The sequence below is a fragment of the Cnephaeus nilssonii genome (genome assembly GCF_951640355.1).
Source record: "Cnephaeus nilssonii genome assembly, chromosome: 1".
Taxonomy (NCBI): Eukaryota; Metazoa; Chordata; class Mammalia; order Chiroptera; family Vespertilionidae; genus Cnephaeus; species Cnephaeus nilssonii.
Window position 1 is genome coordinate 58,383,221 of NC_137072.1, and position 20,416 is coordinate 58,403,636.

Here is a 20,416-nt window from a genome sequence, read left to right on the forward strand (position 1 = left end):
CACACACACAGTATACAATTACCTATATATTTGCATATGTAATATATGTATAATTTGTATTGAGTTTTACAATCATGCAATCCACCTGCATTCAAAAATTGGGACAACAAAACAAAATCCTGACTTTTGATCTGGAATACCTAAGCACAATCTATAGCCCTGACACTTGTTAGTAAAGTTACATGAACTTGAGAAAGTCACCCAACCTCTTCAAATTCCACTATTCTTATTTGGAAAATGAATATACTTATGCTTATCCATCTCTTATTTTTAGTTAGTGACTGAGTATTTCAGACAAATATGCAGGCATAATGGTAAAGCATAATGTTTCCTTTCATCAATAAATACTAATGTTGCGCTATTTGCAATAGTCAGATACACTCTGATGCCTCTTTCTTTTTCTTTGGGGAATAATTATAAACCTTATTTTTATTATACTCTGAGGTATAGTACAGTAATTACAATAGTTCTTATACATTTTTCTAAAAACAGTAACAACACTCCCATGTTCACCTTGTTTTTAATTCACTTTTAATATAATCAAATAAATATAAAAATTAAAATTAAATGGACAGATTATATAATAAATATTGTGATAAAATATAAATATATTTTTTCATGAAAGTACCATTAACCAGTAAATTACATGTTCACTGATGTATCTTTGGCCCAATTTCCAGTAAAAAAATAAAATAAAATGAGGGGTGATAAGAGAAGAAAGGGCTTTGGAGCAAGTAGCACTGAAATGTCTTACCGGTATTAAAGAGAAATCATAAAATTGTACCTTTTGAGGTAGAAACCTTTTTTTTTTCCTTTTTTTAAAGCCTGTATTGATTGAGAGCTTCTGCTCATTACTTTTGAGGGAAAAAGTACCTTTCTTTATTGACTTAGTCCAGTTGCTAATACAAAGTCGTTTTTTTCCTTTGCATCCTAGTCAAAATATCTTTAACTGAATTCTTTCTTCTTCTTCTCCTTCAAAATGATATTGACCATTCAGGTTAATAATCTTTACCAAGGAAGTGCTTTATTGTAGGTGATGTAGTTTCATACATTATCTACATTAAAAGGTTTCAAATATAAAATAAGACAATAAAAAGGATGATAATAATAGGATAGAAGAATAAACTCTAGAAAACAGCAACATAAGTTTTTGTATCTTGACATAAAAGGGTGCTTTACGTGACAAAATCAACAAGGAGACATACAGTGTTTTCATGTAAATACATATATTTGTAGTTTTATTTTAATACCGTGATTTAAACCTAGCATTTGACCATGCGTATAATATGTTATATAACAATTCAAATAATTTAAGAAATTTTATAACATATTCTTGAATGTTACCACCATTAACCATGATTATTTCATTGTTTCTCTGCAATACAGAGAACTCAATAAAACCTGCTTTCTTCTCCTTAGCACTATGGCTGTTCTAGTTCCCAGCACCCTGCCCACAAAATCAAGCCACTCTCTGGATCCATCACTTATCCTTGCAATAAACTACAACGTTCATGAGTGCCTTGTTGCTTCCTAGCCATTTGATAATTAAAGTTAACTATCATAGAAAGTCAATACAAAGGACAGACCAAAATCAAGTGGCTATTTCAAGTCTAGGAGGTATACTTTCATTTATGACATATTCAAAACACTTCCCACAATATAAGGTCCATATCCAATAAAACTTCTTCACCTGTTTAGTGATATAGTTTTTTTTTTACTTTTTATAATAAGAATAAGACTCATCATTATTCTATTTGAAGACATACTGCTTTCATCTTTTTATCTCAATGCAAGAAAAAAAATAGAGATAATTTAGTTCTTCAGTAGAAATTGCCCCACTAGGACGGCAGAAGCTAGAAGCATTGTTTTCAAACTTACCCAATGTACATAGAATATGTGGTGAAATTAAATGAAGACTATAACCACAGAGACAAATGATATGGATGAGAAACTTGAACAAAAAATATGTACTGCCAAGTGGAATATTACATTCTAGAATAGTTGAACATAGAGATAATTTTTAAATAAAAGTCTATTTTGTTTTAAAAGTACAATAAAAATAAGGTAGGAATATGTTAGTTGAAACTTTCATCAATATTTTATGCAATTTTGTACAAATGCAAAATATGTGAAATATTTGGAATGGAACCATTTCTGTCTTATATACTTTGAGAAATAGCTAGCATATGGAATAAAGGAAAATTGATTATACTCAACATTTAATAAGTCACCGATTCCTTATGGTCAAGTAATGATTTAACCTAGGTTGAAATATGTACTGGTTTAAATAAACCTTCAGTGCATGTAGGATTCCACAGGGCCTTGAAAAGAAGAAAACAAAAATAAATAAATGAATGACATCAATTTAATAAAACAAAATGAAATGAAGTTAATGAACATATAAAATTCTTAGACACTTTAAGAAAGCACACAGACCAACATAAAACTGTTCTATTTATGATTTTCTAAGTCAATATTGCTATTAAAATTTACTAAAAATATTTATGTTAGTAATCTTTACAGGTTCCTAACTTCCAATTAAATACACTTTAGTATTAAACACAATATTAAAGAGGGAAGACCAATGGACTAAATTTTATTATTTCCTTGGTTTTGTAGAGTCAAAAATAACAGTTTTACTAAATTCTTTCCTCTTAGTATTCTTCAAGTAAAAAACTTCAGGAAAATTAATTAATTAAGTAATAAGTCTCACGTGGTTCTCCTGATATTGTTGTAAATCATATTTAGTTACAATCTAAGGTCCTTAACACAAAGTTCCAACATAATTTTGTCAATCTGTAGCAATCATATTATTATTTTTAAATTTCTATACTTTATTATAGTTTAAGTGGTAGAAAACTAAAACATTTAAAAGTATATACTAAGAAGTATAGAATATGATACCTGCCCCTAAGGAAAGTAGAATTTAGTTGGAGAGATATAGATATAGAAAAAAATGATCTATACTATAAGGTGGTAGGTTATATGTGAATATCTGATATATGTACATATATTGAGAAGTGATATTATATAGAACTGACAACTACAAGATAGTAGGTTATACAGGACTGATAACTGCTGAAGTTCTGACATGAGAGATCACTCCCAGTTTGGGTGGTCAAATCAAGGATATGAAATTGCAGCTTGGCCCAAAAAGAACGATATTACAGGGGAGGGTTAGTCCTGATAAAATGGTTAAGTACAACAAAACAAACAAACCAAAACACTAAAAAACAGAGACAAGATACAGCAATTTATGTTGGAGCAGTTTAAATGGAATAAAAGGTTTAAGTTTAGAAACTGTAGGAGCTGAAATTGCATAAAAAAGGGTATAATTTTAGCTGCTATGGATGCTGGTTTGAGGAAAGTGAATTTTATCATTTACTAGGTGTACCAGTTAATAATGCGGATTTTGTAATCAAAGAAAACACGATAATTTCAAGAGAAGCTTCAAAAGCGCTTTATTCAAAGTAATGTCCATCGCTAGCTACACATCTCCCCATCTTTCAGGAACTTTGTGGATACCATCCCAATAGAACTTTTCTTGTTTTGAGGAAAACCATTCAGAGACCCAATTTTTCACTTCTTCATATGTTTTGAAGTGCTGCTCAGAAAATGCTTGTGCCATCGATCAGAACAAGTGGTAATCTGAAGGAGCAAGGTCTGGTGAATAAAGCGGGTGGGTTAATACTTCCCAGGCAAGATCTTTTAACGTGTCTTTAACTGGTTTTGAAGTGTGTGATGGTGCCTCATCATGAAGCAAAATTACTTTGCTGTGTCTTCTGGCACATACTAGTCTTTTCACGATCAAACCATGATCCAAATTGATTATTTATTGTCGGTAGCGATCAGTATTAATGGTTACACCTGGTTTTAGAAGCTCATAAAACACCACACCTTCCTGATCCCACCAAATGCAGAGCATTGTCTTCTTTCCGACGCGATTTGGCCTTGCAGTCCATGTTGATGGTTGACCTGGATCAACCCATGATTTTGTGCATTTGTAATTCTCAAAATAAATCCACTTTTCATCGCCAGTCACAAATCGATGCAAAAAGTCTTTCTTTCATGCTGTTGAAGCAACATTTTACTGATGACTTTTTGGTTTTCCATTTGTCTTTCGTTCAGTTGATGTGGCACCCATTTTCCTTCCTTTAAAATCTATCCCATTGCTTGTAAATGAGCGGAAATGGTTTGCTGAGCAATATTTAATCTTTCTGCAGGTTGTTTTTGAGTTTGACACGCATCTTCATCCAATAATGCTTGTAATTGTTGGTCTTCAAACTTTTTCGGTTGACCTGGATGTTCTTTATCTTTCACATCGAAATCATCACTTTTAAAGCGTTTAAACCAGTGTCCACAAGTATCTTGAGATAGAGCATGACCACCATAAGTTTCCCGAAGTATTCCGCAGCACGTGTCTTCAAAATAAAGTAATGAATTAAAACTTCCCGCAAATGCTCTTTTTTTGGCACAAAATTCGACATTTTTAAGCGTGAAAATATCTATGATATTAACACCTTCAGAAAATTTGACATATGAAGTTTTGAAGCTTGTTATCAATACAACAAAATAGCATACATATCAAATCGCATATATATCAACATATGTGTAACTCCATCTATTGAAAAAAATCCGCATTATTAACTGGTACACCTAGTAAACCTAGTGAACCAGGGAGTTTTAAATACAACATAATGTAAGCTGTGTGTGGTGTTTTCTTTTATTTCTTTTCTTTTTTGCTTTATTTTTGCATATTTCTTTGTGGTACCATATAGATTAGAATATGTAGAGCCTATAAGTAGGAAGGCAAGACCACAGTCAATGTGAAGAAGTCCTAAAGTAATAAGCAGCATTGAAAAGTAATTATTCTTCATAATATGATTTCCCCTATCAAGATGCTTGCTCCAGTTTTGTTAACAGTCAACACATCACTCAAGTTATAGCTCAAGCACAATATCATTTCTAGGCACACGGTCTCCTTTTCATCTGATTTATATTTTAATTTCATATTTCTGCTTACTAGGTGTACCAGTTAATAATGCGGATTTTTTTCAATAGATGGAGTTACACATATGTTGATATATATGCGATTTGATATGTATGCTATTTTGTTGTATTGATAACAAGCTTCAAAACTTCATATGTCAAATTTTCTGAAGGTGTTAATATCATAGATATTTTCACGCTTAAAAATGTCGAATTTTGTGCCAAAAAAAGAGCATTTGCGGGAAGTTTTAATTCATTACTTTATTTTGAAGACACGTGCTGCGGAATACTTCGGGAAACTTATGGTGGTCATGCTCTATCTCAAGATACTTGTGGACACTGGTTTAAACGCTTTAAAAGTGATGATTTCGATGTGAAAGATAAAGAACATCCAGGTCAACCGAAAAAGTTTGAAGACCAACAATTACAAGCATTATTGGATGAAGATGCGTGTCAAACTCAAAAACAACCTGCAGAAAGATTAAATATTGCTCAGCAAACCATTTCCGCTCATTTACAAGCAATGGGATAGATTTTAAAGGAAGGAAAATGGGTGCCACATCAACTGAACGAAAGACAAATGGAAAACCAAAAAGTCATCAGTAAAATGTTGCTTCAACAGCATGAAAGAAAGACTTTTTGCATCGATTTGTGACTGGCGATGAAAAGTGGATTTATTTTGAGAATTACAAATGCACAAAATCATGGGTTGATCCAGGTCAACCATCAACATGGACTGCAAGGCCAAATCGCGTCGGAAAGAAGACAATGCTCTGCATTTGGTGGGATCAGGAAGGTGTGGTGTTTTATGAGCTTCTAAAACCAGGTGTAACCATTAATACTGATCGCTACCGACAATAAATAATCAATTTGGATCATGGTTTGATCGTGAAAAGACTAGTATGTGCCAGAAGACACAGCAAAGTAATTTTGCTTCATGATGAGGCACCATCACACACTTCAAAACCAGTTAAAGACACGTTAAAAGATCTTGCCTGGGAAGTATTAACCCACCCGCTTTATTCACCAGACCTTGCTCCTTCAGATTACCACTTGTTCTGATCGATGGCACAAGCATTTTCTGAGCAGCACTTCAAAACATATGAAGAAGTGAAAAATTGGGTCTCTGAATGGTTTTCCTCAAAACAAGAAAAGTTCTATTGGGATGGTATCCACAAAGTTCCTGAAAGATGGGGAGATGTGTAGCTAGCGATGGACATTACTTTGAATAAAGCGCTTTTGAAGCTTCTCTTGAAATTATCGTGTTTTCTTTGATTACAAAATCCGCATTATTAACTGGTACACCTAGTATTTCATTCATGGACCTTATCACTGGGAAAATCTCTTATTTAGTTCTATCATTCTAATTTATTGTCTATCATCATCCACTAGAATATGAAGTTTATGAAGAAAGGGAATTTGTCTATCACACATTGCTACAATCTCAGTGCCTGGAATATCCTTATTTTTTTAAATGACTGTATACATGAAAAAGGTGAAATATTTGATGACAAAAATAGTCACAGGGTTACTGAACATTATATATAGGCACAAAATGTATTTGCCAACCAAAAATGTTTATACAAAAAACACACCAACCACACAAAAATCTGTAGAATCATTAAGACTAACAAAGAGTTAAAAGAAACCCTATGTTCAGTACCTGCTCCCCAAATGCTAGTTGAAACAATGTGAACAGAGAAAATATATTTTTATATTTTATGTATTTCAGAAATTTGGAATTCTGCTTTCCACAAAACGGAGGTTAATGCATAGCACAAATGTAAACTTAAGTAAGCCCATGCTTGTGGGAAACGCCTCACTGTTTAGAAAACCTAACATACCCAATCCCAATCCTCCAACTCAGTTTCAGCTAGCTCACCTTCCCCTAGGAAACAGGATCTGACAGTCTTACCAGGCAATCTCTGACCTCAATCATGCTCCACATTGTGTTGCTGCTGCTAAAGCTCTATAAAACTTGCTCTTGCCCAAAATCCATCAGAAGAGTGTTCCACTATTTGTGAGGCACCACACTACATAATCCATGGATTATTTCCCTTTGAATAAAGAACATCAAACTCATTACTCAATTGTATACTTATGTCATTTGACAGATTGGCGCAGGATGGAATCTGAAGAAACCTGCTGAAGATTCCAGGGATGGCTCCCAGCTGCAGGTGAAGGGACCCACAGCGCCCTTTAGGTAAGCTGTCCCTCCAAGATTGCCCCTAAGCTTCTCTCAAATCAAACTCCACTTATTTTGTGTTCTGAGCTCTTCAATGATGTTGTTTGTTCTAATCCTTCATGCTAGAAAATCAGGGTGTGAGAGACTCCAGACTTTTCACAGGATGAAAATGTGAATTTGAAAAACTTCAGATATTTACAGTGTGGAAACTGGGGTGTGAAAGACTCCAGATTTTCACAACGAGACTTACAGGTCTCAGGAATTGTGCACAGGCAGTCAGAAAAAGGAAATCTGCTTGAATTAGAAAAAGATTATTTCAACAAGAAAACATAATGGCTAGTTCTCAATCTACAGAAAGCAGGGACACACTTCCCGGGACTCTGGCCCTTTTTATGATAAAGAAATAAGGTGCAAACAACTGTCTATTTCTAAAACATTGGCAATAAATAACCAAAGACAATTTAGTTGTAGCCATTTTGGGGTTCTCTATGTTTGGGGTTATACATTTATGAAGAGTCTTTAAAGTACAGGTTCAAACACTGAACAAAAAGAATGGCACACTTTCTTTGGTATGCTGATGTGTAAGCTTCTGAATCAAAAATGGTCTCTTAAAGATGCATGGCAAAAAGCTGACACAGTTAAAACAACAGAAATCTAAAAAATCAGAAAAGACATTCCACACATTCGCTCTAATCCCAACTGTCCCCCATCCTCTCACTTCCCTTCTTCCTAACTACGCTGAGATCTCAACTCGTGGTTAGAGTTCCCTTTCCATTCTGAAGATCTCATCACTCAATCCCCTTTTAAAACTCAGCCAAGAGAAAATCCTAATAAAGACACCCCTAAATTTATTCCTCAACCCAAAGCACTTTTACACCATGGTCCAAGGCTGAACTATGAGTCATAGTAAAAGACTTCCCTAAATGAAAGGAGGATCCTCAAAAAATTTACCGAGGAATTTAGAATCCTGGTTAATACTTATGACCCAGGACTCCCTGACCTATGACGATTAATACACCTTCTGGTGGGTCCTGGAAATGGTTAGAGAGGCAGGCTGGATGAAACTGTAAGAGGAACTTAGATGAGAAGCTCAAGCTACTACCAGAGATGCTAGATGAACTTGTAAAATGGCTCACGATTTTTTGAAGGACTATTTCCAGAGTCTTTCCACGAAGAACACATTGGACTATTGTTCAATCTTGTAAACAAACAAAGGATAAATCACTAGCAGATTTTAGAACCAGATTCAAATATTTATTTCTGACACACTCAGGTTTTACTGAAACAACTTGCTCAAATCAATTTGCCCTCGAGTACCTCTTTATGAGTGGCCTCTTCCCAGATCTTTCCAGTAAGATCAAGCATGACAGACCAAAATGGGAAGTCATGAATTTGATGAAGTTTGTATTCCAGCTGAACATTCTGAATGTCCTTCAGAATCATAAAACACATGGCCCTCCAGCTCCAAGGGTCTCAGCCAACAAATAAGCCACCTTATAATTTTAAACTTCAAGGGACCAGGCCCATGCCACATCTCTGAACAGACAGCATATTGGAAAAGAAACTGTCCCCAAAGAAACATATGCTGAACCCATCTTCCATACTTCGAAAATGACCTCAATGGCGAGAAACATACAAAAGTTGCCTTCTGTAGTCCCTCTAATGAACACAGTGAAATTCAAATAAAAATAAATGGAGAAACATGTACAGCTTCAGTAGATATAGGAGTGATCTTACCTATATTGAGCCCCACTTTTTAAAAATAACCACTCCAGCCCTAACCGGTTTGGCTCAATGGATAGAGTGTTGGCTTGCGGACTCAAGGGTCCCAGGTTCGATTCCTGTCAAGGGCATGTACCTTGCTTGCGGGCACATCCCCAGTAGGAGGTGTGCAGGAGGCAGCTGATGGATGTTTCTCTTTCATCAATGTTTCTAACTCTCTATCCCTCTCCTTTCTTCTCTGTAAAAAATCAATAAAATATATTTAAAAAAATAAAATAACCACTCCATCAAGTGAAAAACAATATAAAATAGTGAGGGTTTCAAATAAGACACAAGGAGACTAACCATCAAAACCAGCCCAGATGACTGACCCTAGGACCAGGTTCCTACAATTATACCTTTAGACTTTGTGATTCAACCCCTTTGAATTTAATCAGCCAAGATCTTTTTTTTAAATTACAAGGGCACAAATTTCACTCCCAATGGAAAAATAAGCCTTGAATTACCTGACCAACCTGAAGCAGAATTATTATGTGCCCTACAGTTTGCTATAGATGATATTGAAGATGAGTCACCCTATGAGACTCTAGAGTTATCTGAAGTTCCCTAGACTCTGGAAACTTTATTAACAGAGAGTGGAGAATCAAGAGTGCTGAACTCACAAAAGTCTGAATAAAATATACCAAAACTTTGCCTAAATTGTCTTACTATCCATTAAAATCAAGTTGTGCAAGGGCTCACCCCCATTGTGAAATCTTTAATTTCCCTAAGTTTATTTCTCCCTTGCACCAACCAGCCCTTGTAACACTCCCATTCTCCAAACTTAAAAGCCAAAGGGGCAAGGAGGATGAGTTGGTTATCCAAGATCTAGGGACAATAAATAAAACTGTAATTCCTCATTTTCTGGGGGTACCTAATCCAAACATCTTATTATCACAGGTCACAACAAATCCTAAATGATTCACAGTGGTAAACTTATGTTCAGCTTTTTTTTTTTCTTTTTTGGTTAATCCTCACCCAATGATATTTTTCCATTGCTTTTTAGAGAGAGTGGAAGAGACAGAGAGAAACATGGATGTGAGAGAGACACATTGACTGGTTGCCTCCCCCACACGCCCGGACCAGGGCCTGGGATGGAATTGAGCCTGTAACTGAGGGGCGTGCCCTTGACCAGAATCAAACTGGGACCCTTCAGTCGCAGGCCTACACTCTATCCACTGAGCCAAACCAGCGAGGGCTCAGCTTTCTTTAGTATCCCTGTAGTCCCAAGTAGACAATATTTATTTGCCTTTACATGGAACAATCGACAATGTATTTGGACTGTAATACCTCAGGGATTTACTGAAGCTCACACCTATTTTCCCCAAGCCTTCTATCAAGATCTGAGCACCCTGTAATTTCCACAGGGGTGCTCATTTTTACAGTATGTTATGACCTGTAGCTATGTTCTCCCACTCAGGAAGCCTCTAAATTAGATTTAATATATGGGGGAGAAGGGCAAAAGTAAGTTTACAGTTGCGAGTATACAAAACAGAGTTTATTCTTGTATTATTATTTATTGTATTATATGAACAACTGTAAACCTACTTTTGAACCACCCTGCATTTACTCCAAGAGTTGGCAAAAATAAGTTCATAAGGCCTCAAAGGAAAAACTTCAATTTTGCAAATAGGCTGTTCACGATTTAGGACATGACATAAGCATTCAGGAGGTTTCACTCTTTCCAAAGTGTATGCAATTAATACAAAATTTTAAAAAAATCAACCACAAAACAAAACCTTAGTGGGCTTTTAGGCCAGGCAATATATTGCCAGCTTTGGGTTCTTAACTTTTCCTTTTTATGGACTCACCAAAACCTCCACACCAGAACTCCTACCATGGAGAGATAAGCATTGTGGGAACCATGCCAATGAGAGCACAGAGGCCTTGTTATTCATACATCGGGATGTTCAAGGCCAAGACACGATGAGCAGCTGCAAGGCCACAGCGATCCCAAGGCACGCTGTGCCCTTCTGTGACCCAAAAGATTGATGTCACTGTTCGCCACCAGCCTTCTTTGTCTCTGGAGTAATATACAGGTTACTGACCAGAGAGAGGCTAGAGAGAGAGCACAGCTGGGCAGAGAGCTCAGAGAATGTAGCTCCTATGTGTGCAGGAGAGTGAAGAGCTCAGACGGAGCTGAGAGCTGATACTGCTGATGTAAGGCTAAGAGTTCATAGAGAGCTCAGATATAGCTACCATGTTCACCAGCCAGAGTGCTGGGCAGGGGAGACAGGAGAAGCTGCTGAGCCAGAAAGCTCAGCTGCCACTATGATGTGAGGTGGCGAATCTAGAAGGCAGCATGCGGCTGCTCAGACAATAGCTGTGGGTACAGAGACTAATGCTGCTTTATGGGAAAGATGTATCTGTTCACCAGCCGGTGTCCGGCTGCCTGCCTGTATGGACTTTGCTGTGAAGGACTGTGTTGTCTGACAGCTATGAGGCCACTGGCGTCTGCAGTAAAGACTCGTTCTTATACACCCACAACTTCTCATGGCTTCCCCATCTGCCCTGCCACCGAGAATTGATCTGTGTCTCTGTGAGCAGGGGATAAAGGAGGAACTTGGACTAAGTTCCCAATAATCAGTACAGTGGGCAGGGTTTGAGAAGGACCAGCCCTGGTGTAGTCAAGTGGAAGAATTGAGAAGAATACATGAACTCAAAGCAAATCAGACCAGCAGAGCCGTGCAGAGCTCCAGCTGGCTCTGACAAGCATGAACAAGCATTTAATGACCTTAAAGCAGTCCTCCCAAACCTGCCAGCATTAGGCCTACCCAACTATGACCTTATTCCTCCATGACAGGAATAATCAGGCTTTAGGAATTTTAACTCAAGACCAAGGTGAGAGAATGAGACCTATTGTATATTATAGTGTTACCCGGGGCATTGTCTTCTATGTAAATGTGCCAATGAATCCATGTTTAGCAAACAATAAAAAAAAAGTTAGACTCACTAGCTAGAGTTTACCCAAATTGCTTTAAGGAGGTCGCAGTTGTGGTTACATTAGTACAGCCCTCAGCATATCTGATCTCAGGAAATTATGTTTATCTTCAAACACCTTATACTGTTCAGAGTCTTCTAAACTCAGCCCCAACTCAACATCTTTCCTTAAGTAAACTCTTCTCTTTACTTATGGTCTACTTTTATCTCCATCTAACATACATCTAAAACACAACTTTAATCCTGATACTTTCTTCCCTTTATCAAGTAAGAGAGAAGAATGGGACTATGAGGCAGTTATTTTCCAATTCGTTAACAATGTCTAGATTGAAAGCATATAACCCAGATTTAATTCTATATGTGACAGGTCCTATACCAAAAATAAGCAGGGAAAATATTAAGTTCGTTATGCAGCCACTACTGAATATAAGTTTATTGAACGCAGATCTCTCCTACAATGTGATTCAGCACAACCCGTGCAATTATTTGCCTTGACCAGAGCTTGCATAATCATTCAAGAAAAATCCGTTAATGTTCACAGTTAGCCACTATGCCTTTGGCATGATAGGAAGTTTTAGAATGTTAGGAAAATAAAGAGGTTTTCTAACAGGTAAAAGTAGAACTTCTCTCTGCCATTTTACTTCCATCCAAAATTTAATATAACTAAGATGGGGCTTGCCTTAAAGGAACTAGGTCCAGGTATCAAGGAAATGTACTCACAGATTTTCATGCCAAATCTATTGCATTCCCAGGTTGATGAAATCCACCGCATAGTTCAAAAGCCCATTAATTTTCTAAGTCAGCTTCTCACATTACAGGTCATCATTTCACAACAAACTACTTCTCCTCCAGGGGAACAGCAATAATGGAAAGCAAAGGATTGTAAATGCAATGAGGCCTCCAAGCTCTGGAGAATCAGGAAGACCACCTGGTTATCCCAGAATCCCTCAAGGTGCCTCTACTCCATGCCTTACATTGCATGACACACCAAAGAACAGAAAAAATAATGCAAATTAAGGGATGATATTGGTGGGAAAATTGCCATAAGGCTGAAACTAAAACATTTAATTGGTGTAAGACCTGTCAAACTCATAATCCTGGTAAACCATCCACAATTCAGGGGGAATCACTTCGCCCCTGAAGAAATGATTTAGACATTTGCAAGTGGATGCCATTTAATCACTCTGGTACAAGGTTATCAATATGTACTAGTTACTGTTTGCTCATTTTCTGGATGGGTTGAGATTTCCCCCTATAGAAATACTGATGCTTTTTTTGTTACAAAAAACAAAAAACAAAAAACAAACAAACAAACAAACAAAAAAACTCAAGTAAGAAAAATATTTTAGAACATGTTATCCCAACTTGAGAACCTATTTCACTGGACAAATTGTACAGGCCCTCGATACATTTCTCCATACCAGGTAATATTGCCATTGTCCAAACCATCTTCAACCATCAGAAGAAAGTTGAAAGAACAAAAAGCATGCTCAAACTTGAACTATCAAAGTTTTCAGAATCCACAGAACTCCCTTGGCCTACAAATCTACCGTTACCCCTATTTACTCTCGGGAGCACACCAAATGGAAATTACAAATTAACCCCTTATGAAATTTTCACAGGGACACTCATGTCCCTTCTGGTCAGACCTCATATTGACACTTGTCTCATTTATTCTCAAATGACACAATATTGCAAAATCTCTAATGTATTTCACCACCGTATATTTCCAATAGGTTGAAGAAGCCTTTCCAAACTCATATTCCATTAACTTTCCTTCTTGAAATCTGGACTCAAGTTGGAAGAGACAGAAAAATATATTCTGCCTTTGTACCTCAGGAAGGAACCCTATCAACTGCTCTTCACCACCAGCACAGCAGTCAAGCTGCAGGGCCTGGGACCCTGGCTCCACATCTCAAATGAAGAGGGCCTGGGCTGATTTCTGGACTTGCACTCCCACCACCAGTCTTTAGCTCAAGGAGACTATTTCCACCCATGATGCCAAATCATAATTTCATACTTTCAGCCCAAATTTGAAAACCTTCCTTTTTCTCCTTCTTACCTTTACATTGACACTGGCCTGGAAAGATAGTGCTGTCATCCATACCTCTCCCAGGACGCTGCTAATGCATAATGGATATCCTTTCAGTCTGCAGAATTTGCCCTCAAAAACTCTGATCGGTCCATGATGTTAATTACACCCTGGTCCTCCCGGTGACCAGCTTCTCTTCCATTCCCAGTGTCACCATAAGCTATAATCAACTCCCCTTAGAAGTCACTTACAAAGTCCGAGTTTTACAGTCAGAATAACCTGTGCCGTGCTTTAACCTCTCTCGTCATAACGATGAGTTCAGAGAGACAGGAATACCTTTAAAAACATTCTCACCAACATGTTCTTCTGATTATCTAAATACAAACTGCCCCTGGCCTAGAACTGCATTTTTTTTCCCTACAAGCACCTGCTTCTGTAAAGAGCTTAGTACTTTTACTTTAGAATAGAAAATTATCTTCCCAAAGGCGATGAAACCTAACTGAGCCATGCTCAATTGGGCAAATGAAAAATTCCCAGCCAAGGAAACCCATTAAGTTGTACTGTTTGTCATTTCACAAGTATATTTTAAACTTCCTGGCATTCCTTATTTTTAATAAAACTCTAATCCAGATTCACCTTTAAATATTATAGAAAATATTAGTAAAACGAAGTGAAAAATATAATACCTTGAGTATATTCAGAGACAAATGTCACTAAAACATATAATACTAACACTTCTCTTACCATAAAAGTGCATAATATACTAGGACTTGCCCAAACAGCGAGGACAAACACCCACTATTTCTGTCATTTTAGCTAGAAGAACACAGAGAGGACTACAAAGAAGTATTCAAGCTCAACTAATGAAAATAAATGGTTCCCCATGAAAACTCTGTAGAAATAACAATAATTTGAAAAATACAATTATCTTTTATGATTCATCACTCTGGGAATATTGTAAATTAAGAAAACCAGTTACAATTAGATCATCTTGGGCATTAAAATATAATGCACTCAATGCATTGTTAAATTGGAATAAAACTTCATTATTGAATATTTACTTTTTTTAACACATTTTTATTGATTTGAGAGAGGAAGGGAGAGGAAGAGAGAGATAGAAACATCAATGATGAGAGAGAATCATTGATCAGCTGCTTCCTGCACGCCCCCTACTGGGGATTAAGCCCACAAGCCAGGCATGTACCCCTGACTGGAATTAAACCCAGGACCCTTCCCACCGCAGGCCAATGCTCTTTCCACTGTGCCAAACCAGCTAGGTCGAATATTTACTTTTTAATAATTACATTTTAGAATAAAGAGTCTAACTTTGTTTCCTCAAAATTTTTCAAGTTATTTTATTTTGTATGAAAGTAGTACTTGAAATTAAATACAATATACAAACATAATTTCATATCATTACGGCCGTGTTGGGGAGTTTGCTTTTTTTAAATAATATATTTCTATCCTGAAATTACAAACATTATTATTATAAAGGCACATGTGTTCATTGCAAAATGTGAGAAAAACAGATAAGCAGAAATAAGCAGAAATAAGGATATAAAATGCCATATTCCTAACAAGTAGAGGTGATCCCATCAACTTTTGAGTATTCATTTTCACCTTTTCTTCCTTAACGAAATGAGACCATACACTGCATTCATTTTGTGTGTGTGTGTTTTTTTAAGTTACTATACTTGTTGCCTTTTCTCCCAGGCAATGACTTCTATCTTTCCATGTCAATATATTTTCATGTTATTTAATAACTGTCCTTATTCAAATTTCCTTAAATATCCTTTAAATACATGGGATTACTAAACTGCCCAATCCAAGATTTAGTCCTGTACATGCATTTAAATGCCATATAAATCTTGCTTCTAATTTAAAAAAAAAAAGAAAAAGAAAAAATAGGCTTTCTTTTCACTGGGAAAATTCTAAGCAAGTCAAAAAATAGAAAAACTGGTACCTACACAGGGGTCACTTAAACTCAGTAACTAAGAGTTGCCATAATTGTCTTTTTTTGTTTCTCCACCCCCCACCCCCCGTGCCCATGCACAATTATATATACAGATTGCACTTGTCATTATGTTTTTTTAGTCTCTTTAATAATAACCTCCCAAGTTTTTAATGACACTTTCTTTTTTAAAGGTACATGTCAGTGGTCTTAGAATACTGCTCATTTGGGACTTGTCGGATTGTTGACTGTGGTATTGTTTTACATATCCACCTACCTCCTATGTTTACTGTATACTGAAAGTTAGGACTGTAAGATTGAATTATTTCAGGCTAGATTTTTCTGACTATTGTTTTATACTCTTTCAGTGAGAAGAGCTAAATATATATTCTTTAGTAAATTATTATTTCATATTGATAGTTTCTATTTGAATATATTACGGGGTTTTTTTCCCTTTTTAATTTTCAGACTTTCTTTTCTCTTATCCTGTACTAGTAAAGTTCAATTGAATTATTAGTTGAGTTTTATGCCATAATTATTAATTGAATATTACATCATATATAAATAGCTTCAAAATTATTATTACAGTAGCAATATAATTTTACTTCTGAGTCAAGTTTTAGATTTTTTTTTGCAGTTTTCTTTAACCTTAAATTAGAGCCAACTAAATTGTACAACCAGAGAAAGGGTTCCAAATCACTTTTAAAATGTTTTCCCCCTGTAGTTATGATACCAATTTGATGTACAATTAAGTTTATTTCAAATAGATTTTAACCTTTAGTTTTCTTTTTCTCATAAAAATGATATTAAAATACATACTCAAGAAATTTCAATTTATTGTCATCTCCTCTGCACTATTCTATATTTCTTTCTTGCTTTCTCTATGGGTAAACATTTTTATTATTCTGTTTTTATTCTGTTGTCTGTACATATACAAAGTACTATGAAAATGAAAACAATGTAACTGCTTCACACCCTGATTATTTTACTTACTAATGCAGTCTAGAGATCACTCCATATCTGAGCATTCCCCACCCCCTTTTGGAAAGTTTACATTTTGTGACTAGGAGCCATTATCAAACAGCCTGGACATTTGTGGTGTTTTTCATTTTTAGCTGTTACCAATAATGCCCATTAAGGAAAATCTTTATGGAGAGGCTATTATCTTATATGAATGTGCATGTTCAGGATAGATTTGTAGGGACAGCATTACTTGGTGGAGGGGGAAAAAAACATACAAATCTGTCAGATTTTTCAAAACTCCATTTTAAAGGGGATTGTGCTATATGATAATGCTGTTCTTTAAAAAAAGAATGTAAAAAATGTTTAAATGTTTGAATAATATGCAGTCATTTAAACTATGAAATTAAAATGTTCTTATTAATATATAGTATAATCTACACTAATAAAAGAGAAAGATGCAAATTGACCGTACCTCCGTGACGCCCACTAGCCAATTAGGAGTGAGTATGCAAATTAACCCAACAAAGGTGGCAGGTTAATTTGCACATGCCGGCATGGAGGGAAGACTGAAGGCTCCGCCTGAGTGGAGACTGAATACTGAAGACTGAAGGCTGAATGAATTTAACAAAAATTAGGAGTGAGTATGCAAATTAGGAGTGAGTATGCAAATTAACCCAACAAAGGTGGCAGGTTAATTTGCACATGCTGGCATGGAGGGAAGACTGAAGGCTCCGCCTGAGTGGAGACTGAATACTGAAGACTGAAGGCTCCATCCATGGCTGGAGCCAAAACTGAAGACTGCAGGCTGAAGGTTCCGCCCATGGCTGGAGCCAAGCCTGAAGGCTGCAGACTTGGCTCTGCTGAAGGCTGAAGGCTTGGTTCCACTGCGGCCCACATCACAGGTGCCGGAGGAAAACCGGTGCAGGCAGCCAGGGGAAGGAACACCTATTGCACGAATCTTCATGCAACAGGCCTCTAGTATTCATTATATATGAAATGCCAAAAATATATGTAGATACCTATATGTTTATGTACATCCTATATAATAAAAGCCTAATATGCTAAGTGTCTGGTCGTCTGGTCATCCGTTCAACCAACAAAGCGTAATATGCTAATGATATGCTAAGGCCGCTCAACCGATTGCTATCATGTGCACTGACCACCAGGGGGCAGACACTCTGCCCAGTAGGTTAGCTTGCTGCTGGGGTCTGGCCAATCAGGACTGAGTGAGATAAGCCAGACATGCCCACGGTCCCTCCCTGGCTGGTCAACCTCCCACGTCCCTCTCCAGCCCTGATCGTGCACTGGTGGGGCCCCTCGGCATGGCCTGTACCCTCTCGCAACCCAGGACCCTTCGGGGGATGTCGGAGAGCCAGTTTCGGCCTGATGGCAGAACAACTGGTCTCTATGATACACACTGACCACCAGGGGGAGACAACACAGGAGCAACCCCCTGGTAGTCAGTGCGCTCCCACAGGGGGAGCGCTGCTCAGCCAGAAGCCGGGCTCACGGCTGGCGAGCACATCGGTGGTGGTGGGGAGCGGGCCTAAGCCATTAGTTGGACATCCCCCGAGGGCTCCCAGACTGTGACAGGGAGCAGGCCAGGCTGAGGGACACCCCCCCCCCCGCCACTCCGAGTGCACGAATTTCATGCAGCAAGCCTCTAGTGTAATATAATTATAGATAATGATTCAGTCTTTATGTTTAACATACTAAAAAAAAAAATCAAGATGGAAGAAAAGCTTTTAAAAGAGAAGATAACACATATATTCACAACAGGCAAATTATGTCTATTTGTATGATTTTTGTTAAATTCATTCAGCCTAAGAGTGACTGATTACAGATGTTCCCTCAAAGAAGAAAAGTTAATCCTTTCACATTCAATTAGAATTTGTAACAACTTTCTCATAAATTAAAAAAAAAAACAACACTTTTAAATAACATTTTTGGAACAATATTAAGTGTTTCTTAAAATTTGTAAAGCTAAGAAAACACTATATTTCCAGTTCGACATTAGTCTTTTCTTAGGCTTAAGAAAAAACAAACAAGTCATCAATTATTTGGTTTTATTTTTGCAATGCAAGAAATAATAAACCTGTTTAGAATATTTTTCTTTCTTAAAATAACTCTATATTATACCTTAAACAAATTTCCTTTAATTTGATGGACTAAATCTATAAATTCATTTGTAAGCACAAAACCCTTAAAAATAATGACACATCTAAAGTAATTCTAATATATAAGTAATTCTTAATTTTTATGTATTCTGAATTGCAATTTATACTCTCTTTAGGGTAATTATACTTTAGAAACCTCAAGTACTAATTATCATTTTAATAATGGAGGGCCACCTAGTATCATTTCCAGTTTCTTACTTATAGAGTACAAGGTCAATGTGACCTGTGGTTCTCTTTAGAAACTTTCTGAAATGCAATATTATGCAAATTTCCATTCCATCACCTGTTTATTCTTAGGGTTGCCTAAGAAGGAAAGTATAAGGCCAAAAATGGTAAAGAATTATAAATTTAGTAGATCACTTAGAAACCAGATGAGCTGAGCCCTCAAATGGCGCCAGCACTGAGGGATGGGAAGCCAAAGTTTTAAAGGACTCTGTGAGGGCTTTTTTTTTTTTTGGCAGAGAATTCTCCCAGCAGATCCTGGGCAAGTCCAGAGGGCAAAGATACTGGTCTTAGCAAATGGAATGTGGTCTAAGTGAAAGGGAATGTCAGTTATGAAGGATGGAGAAGGGGATATCGATTTGATTATTTGATCAGACCTAATCTATGGTATGAAGTCTAACATTTATAAAACTTTTTCCCCCTTTAGCGCTTTACACTCACTTATTTGAAAACACTTGATCACTTCATTTTGAAATACTTGTTAGAGAACAAATGGTATCACTTGTGCCCATGATGACTGTGGACGAAAGGAGCCACATGCTAACCTGACAAGCTCAGGGGAGGCCCGTGTGGCAGTCTTGCAAACTCAGAGACCTAAAATAACCACAAAAGATGGTCTGAAAATTAAATATTTAACTACAAACAGGTTATAGTGGGCAGTCATGTCCTAGGCCAGCATTTCCCTGACAAAGATCAACTTAGATCTTTACTGAGCCCATTTGTCTTTTTGCCTCTAAGATAAGGTGACCAGACGTCCCGCTTTTGGCGGTACAGTCCCAATTTTTAACAATTTGTCCCGTGTCCTGCGGCGTTTTAAAAAAGTCCCGATTTTTGGAAAGAATGCACGACAAGCTAGGGAACAGCGGGAGAACGGGAAGGGAATATACGGTTTTCAGCAGCCATGTGGCTATTTAGCCAGGATATGAGTTTTATATTATTTTTGTTAATTTTATAATGTTAAACTTTAATAATAACAAATAATTGTTGAGAACTGATTATGGAGAACTGCTTATCAAAGTTAGAATTGTTGATCAGTTGTTAGAATTCGACCACCATTGTTTGGACTTAATGAACAATGGCATTTTTGGGGATTGGCAACGAGGAAAACATTTTGTAACTGTCTCTCAGACGAGACACATCGTACTGTGTGCTAGTAAGCTAGTTAAACAAGTGATGTCATTACAACTCAGCTATTC

The 20,416-nt window shown here is 36.8% G+C and overlaps 1 protein-coding gene across 1 annotated transcript in view; it reads right to left on the reverse strand.

Moving 5' to 3' along the window:
- Window positions 1–321: 321 nt before the first annotated feature.
- Window positions 322–20,416, reverse strand: part of CCSER1 (coiled-coil serine rich protein 1) — a 666,784-nt gene continuing 646,689 nt past the window's right edge. The window contains exon 10 of the mRNA XM_079769292.1: window positions 322–2,321. Coding sequence (XP_079625418.1) covers window positions 2,262–2,321 — 60 coding nt within the window. The 3' untranslated portion in view covers window positions 322–2,261. The remainder of the gene's footprint in view (window positions 2,322–20,416) is intronic.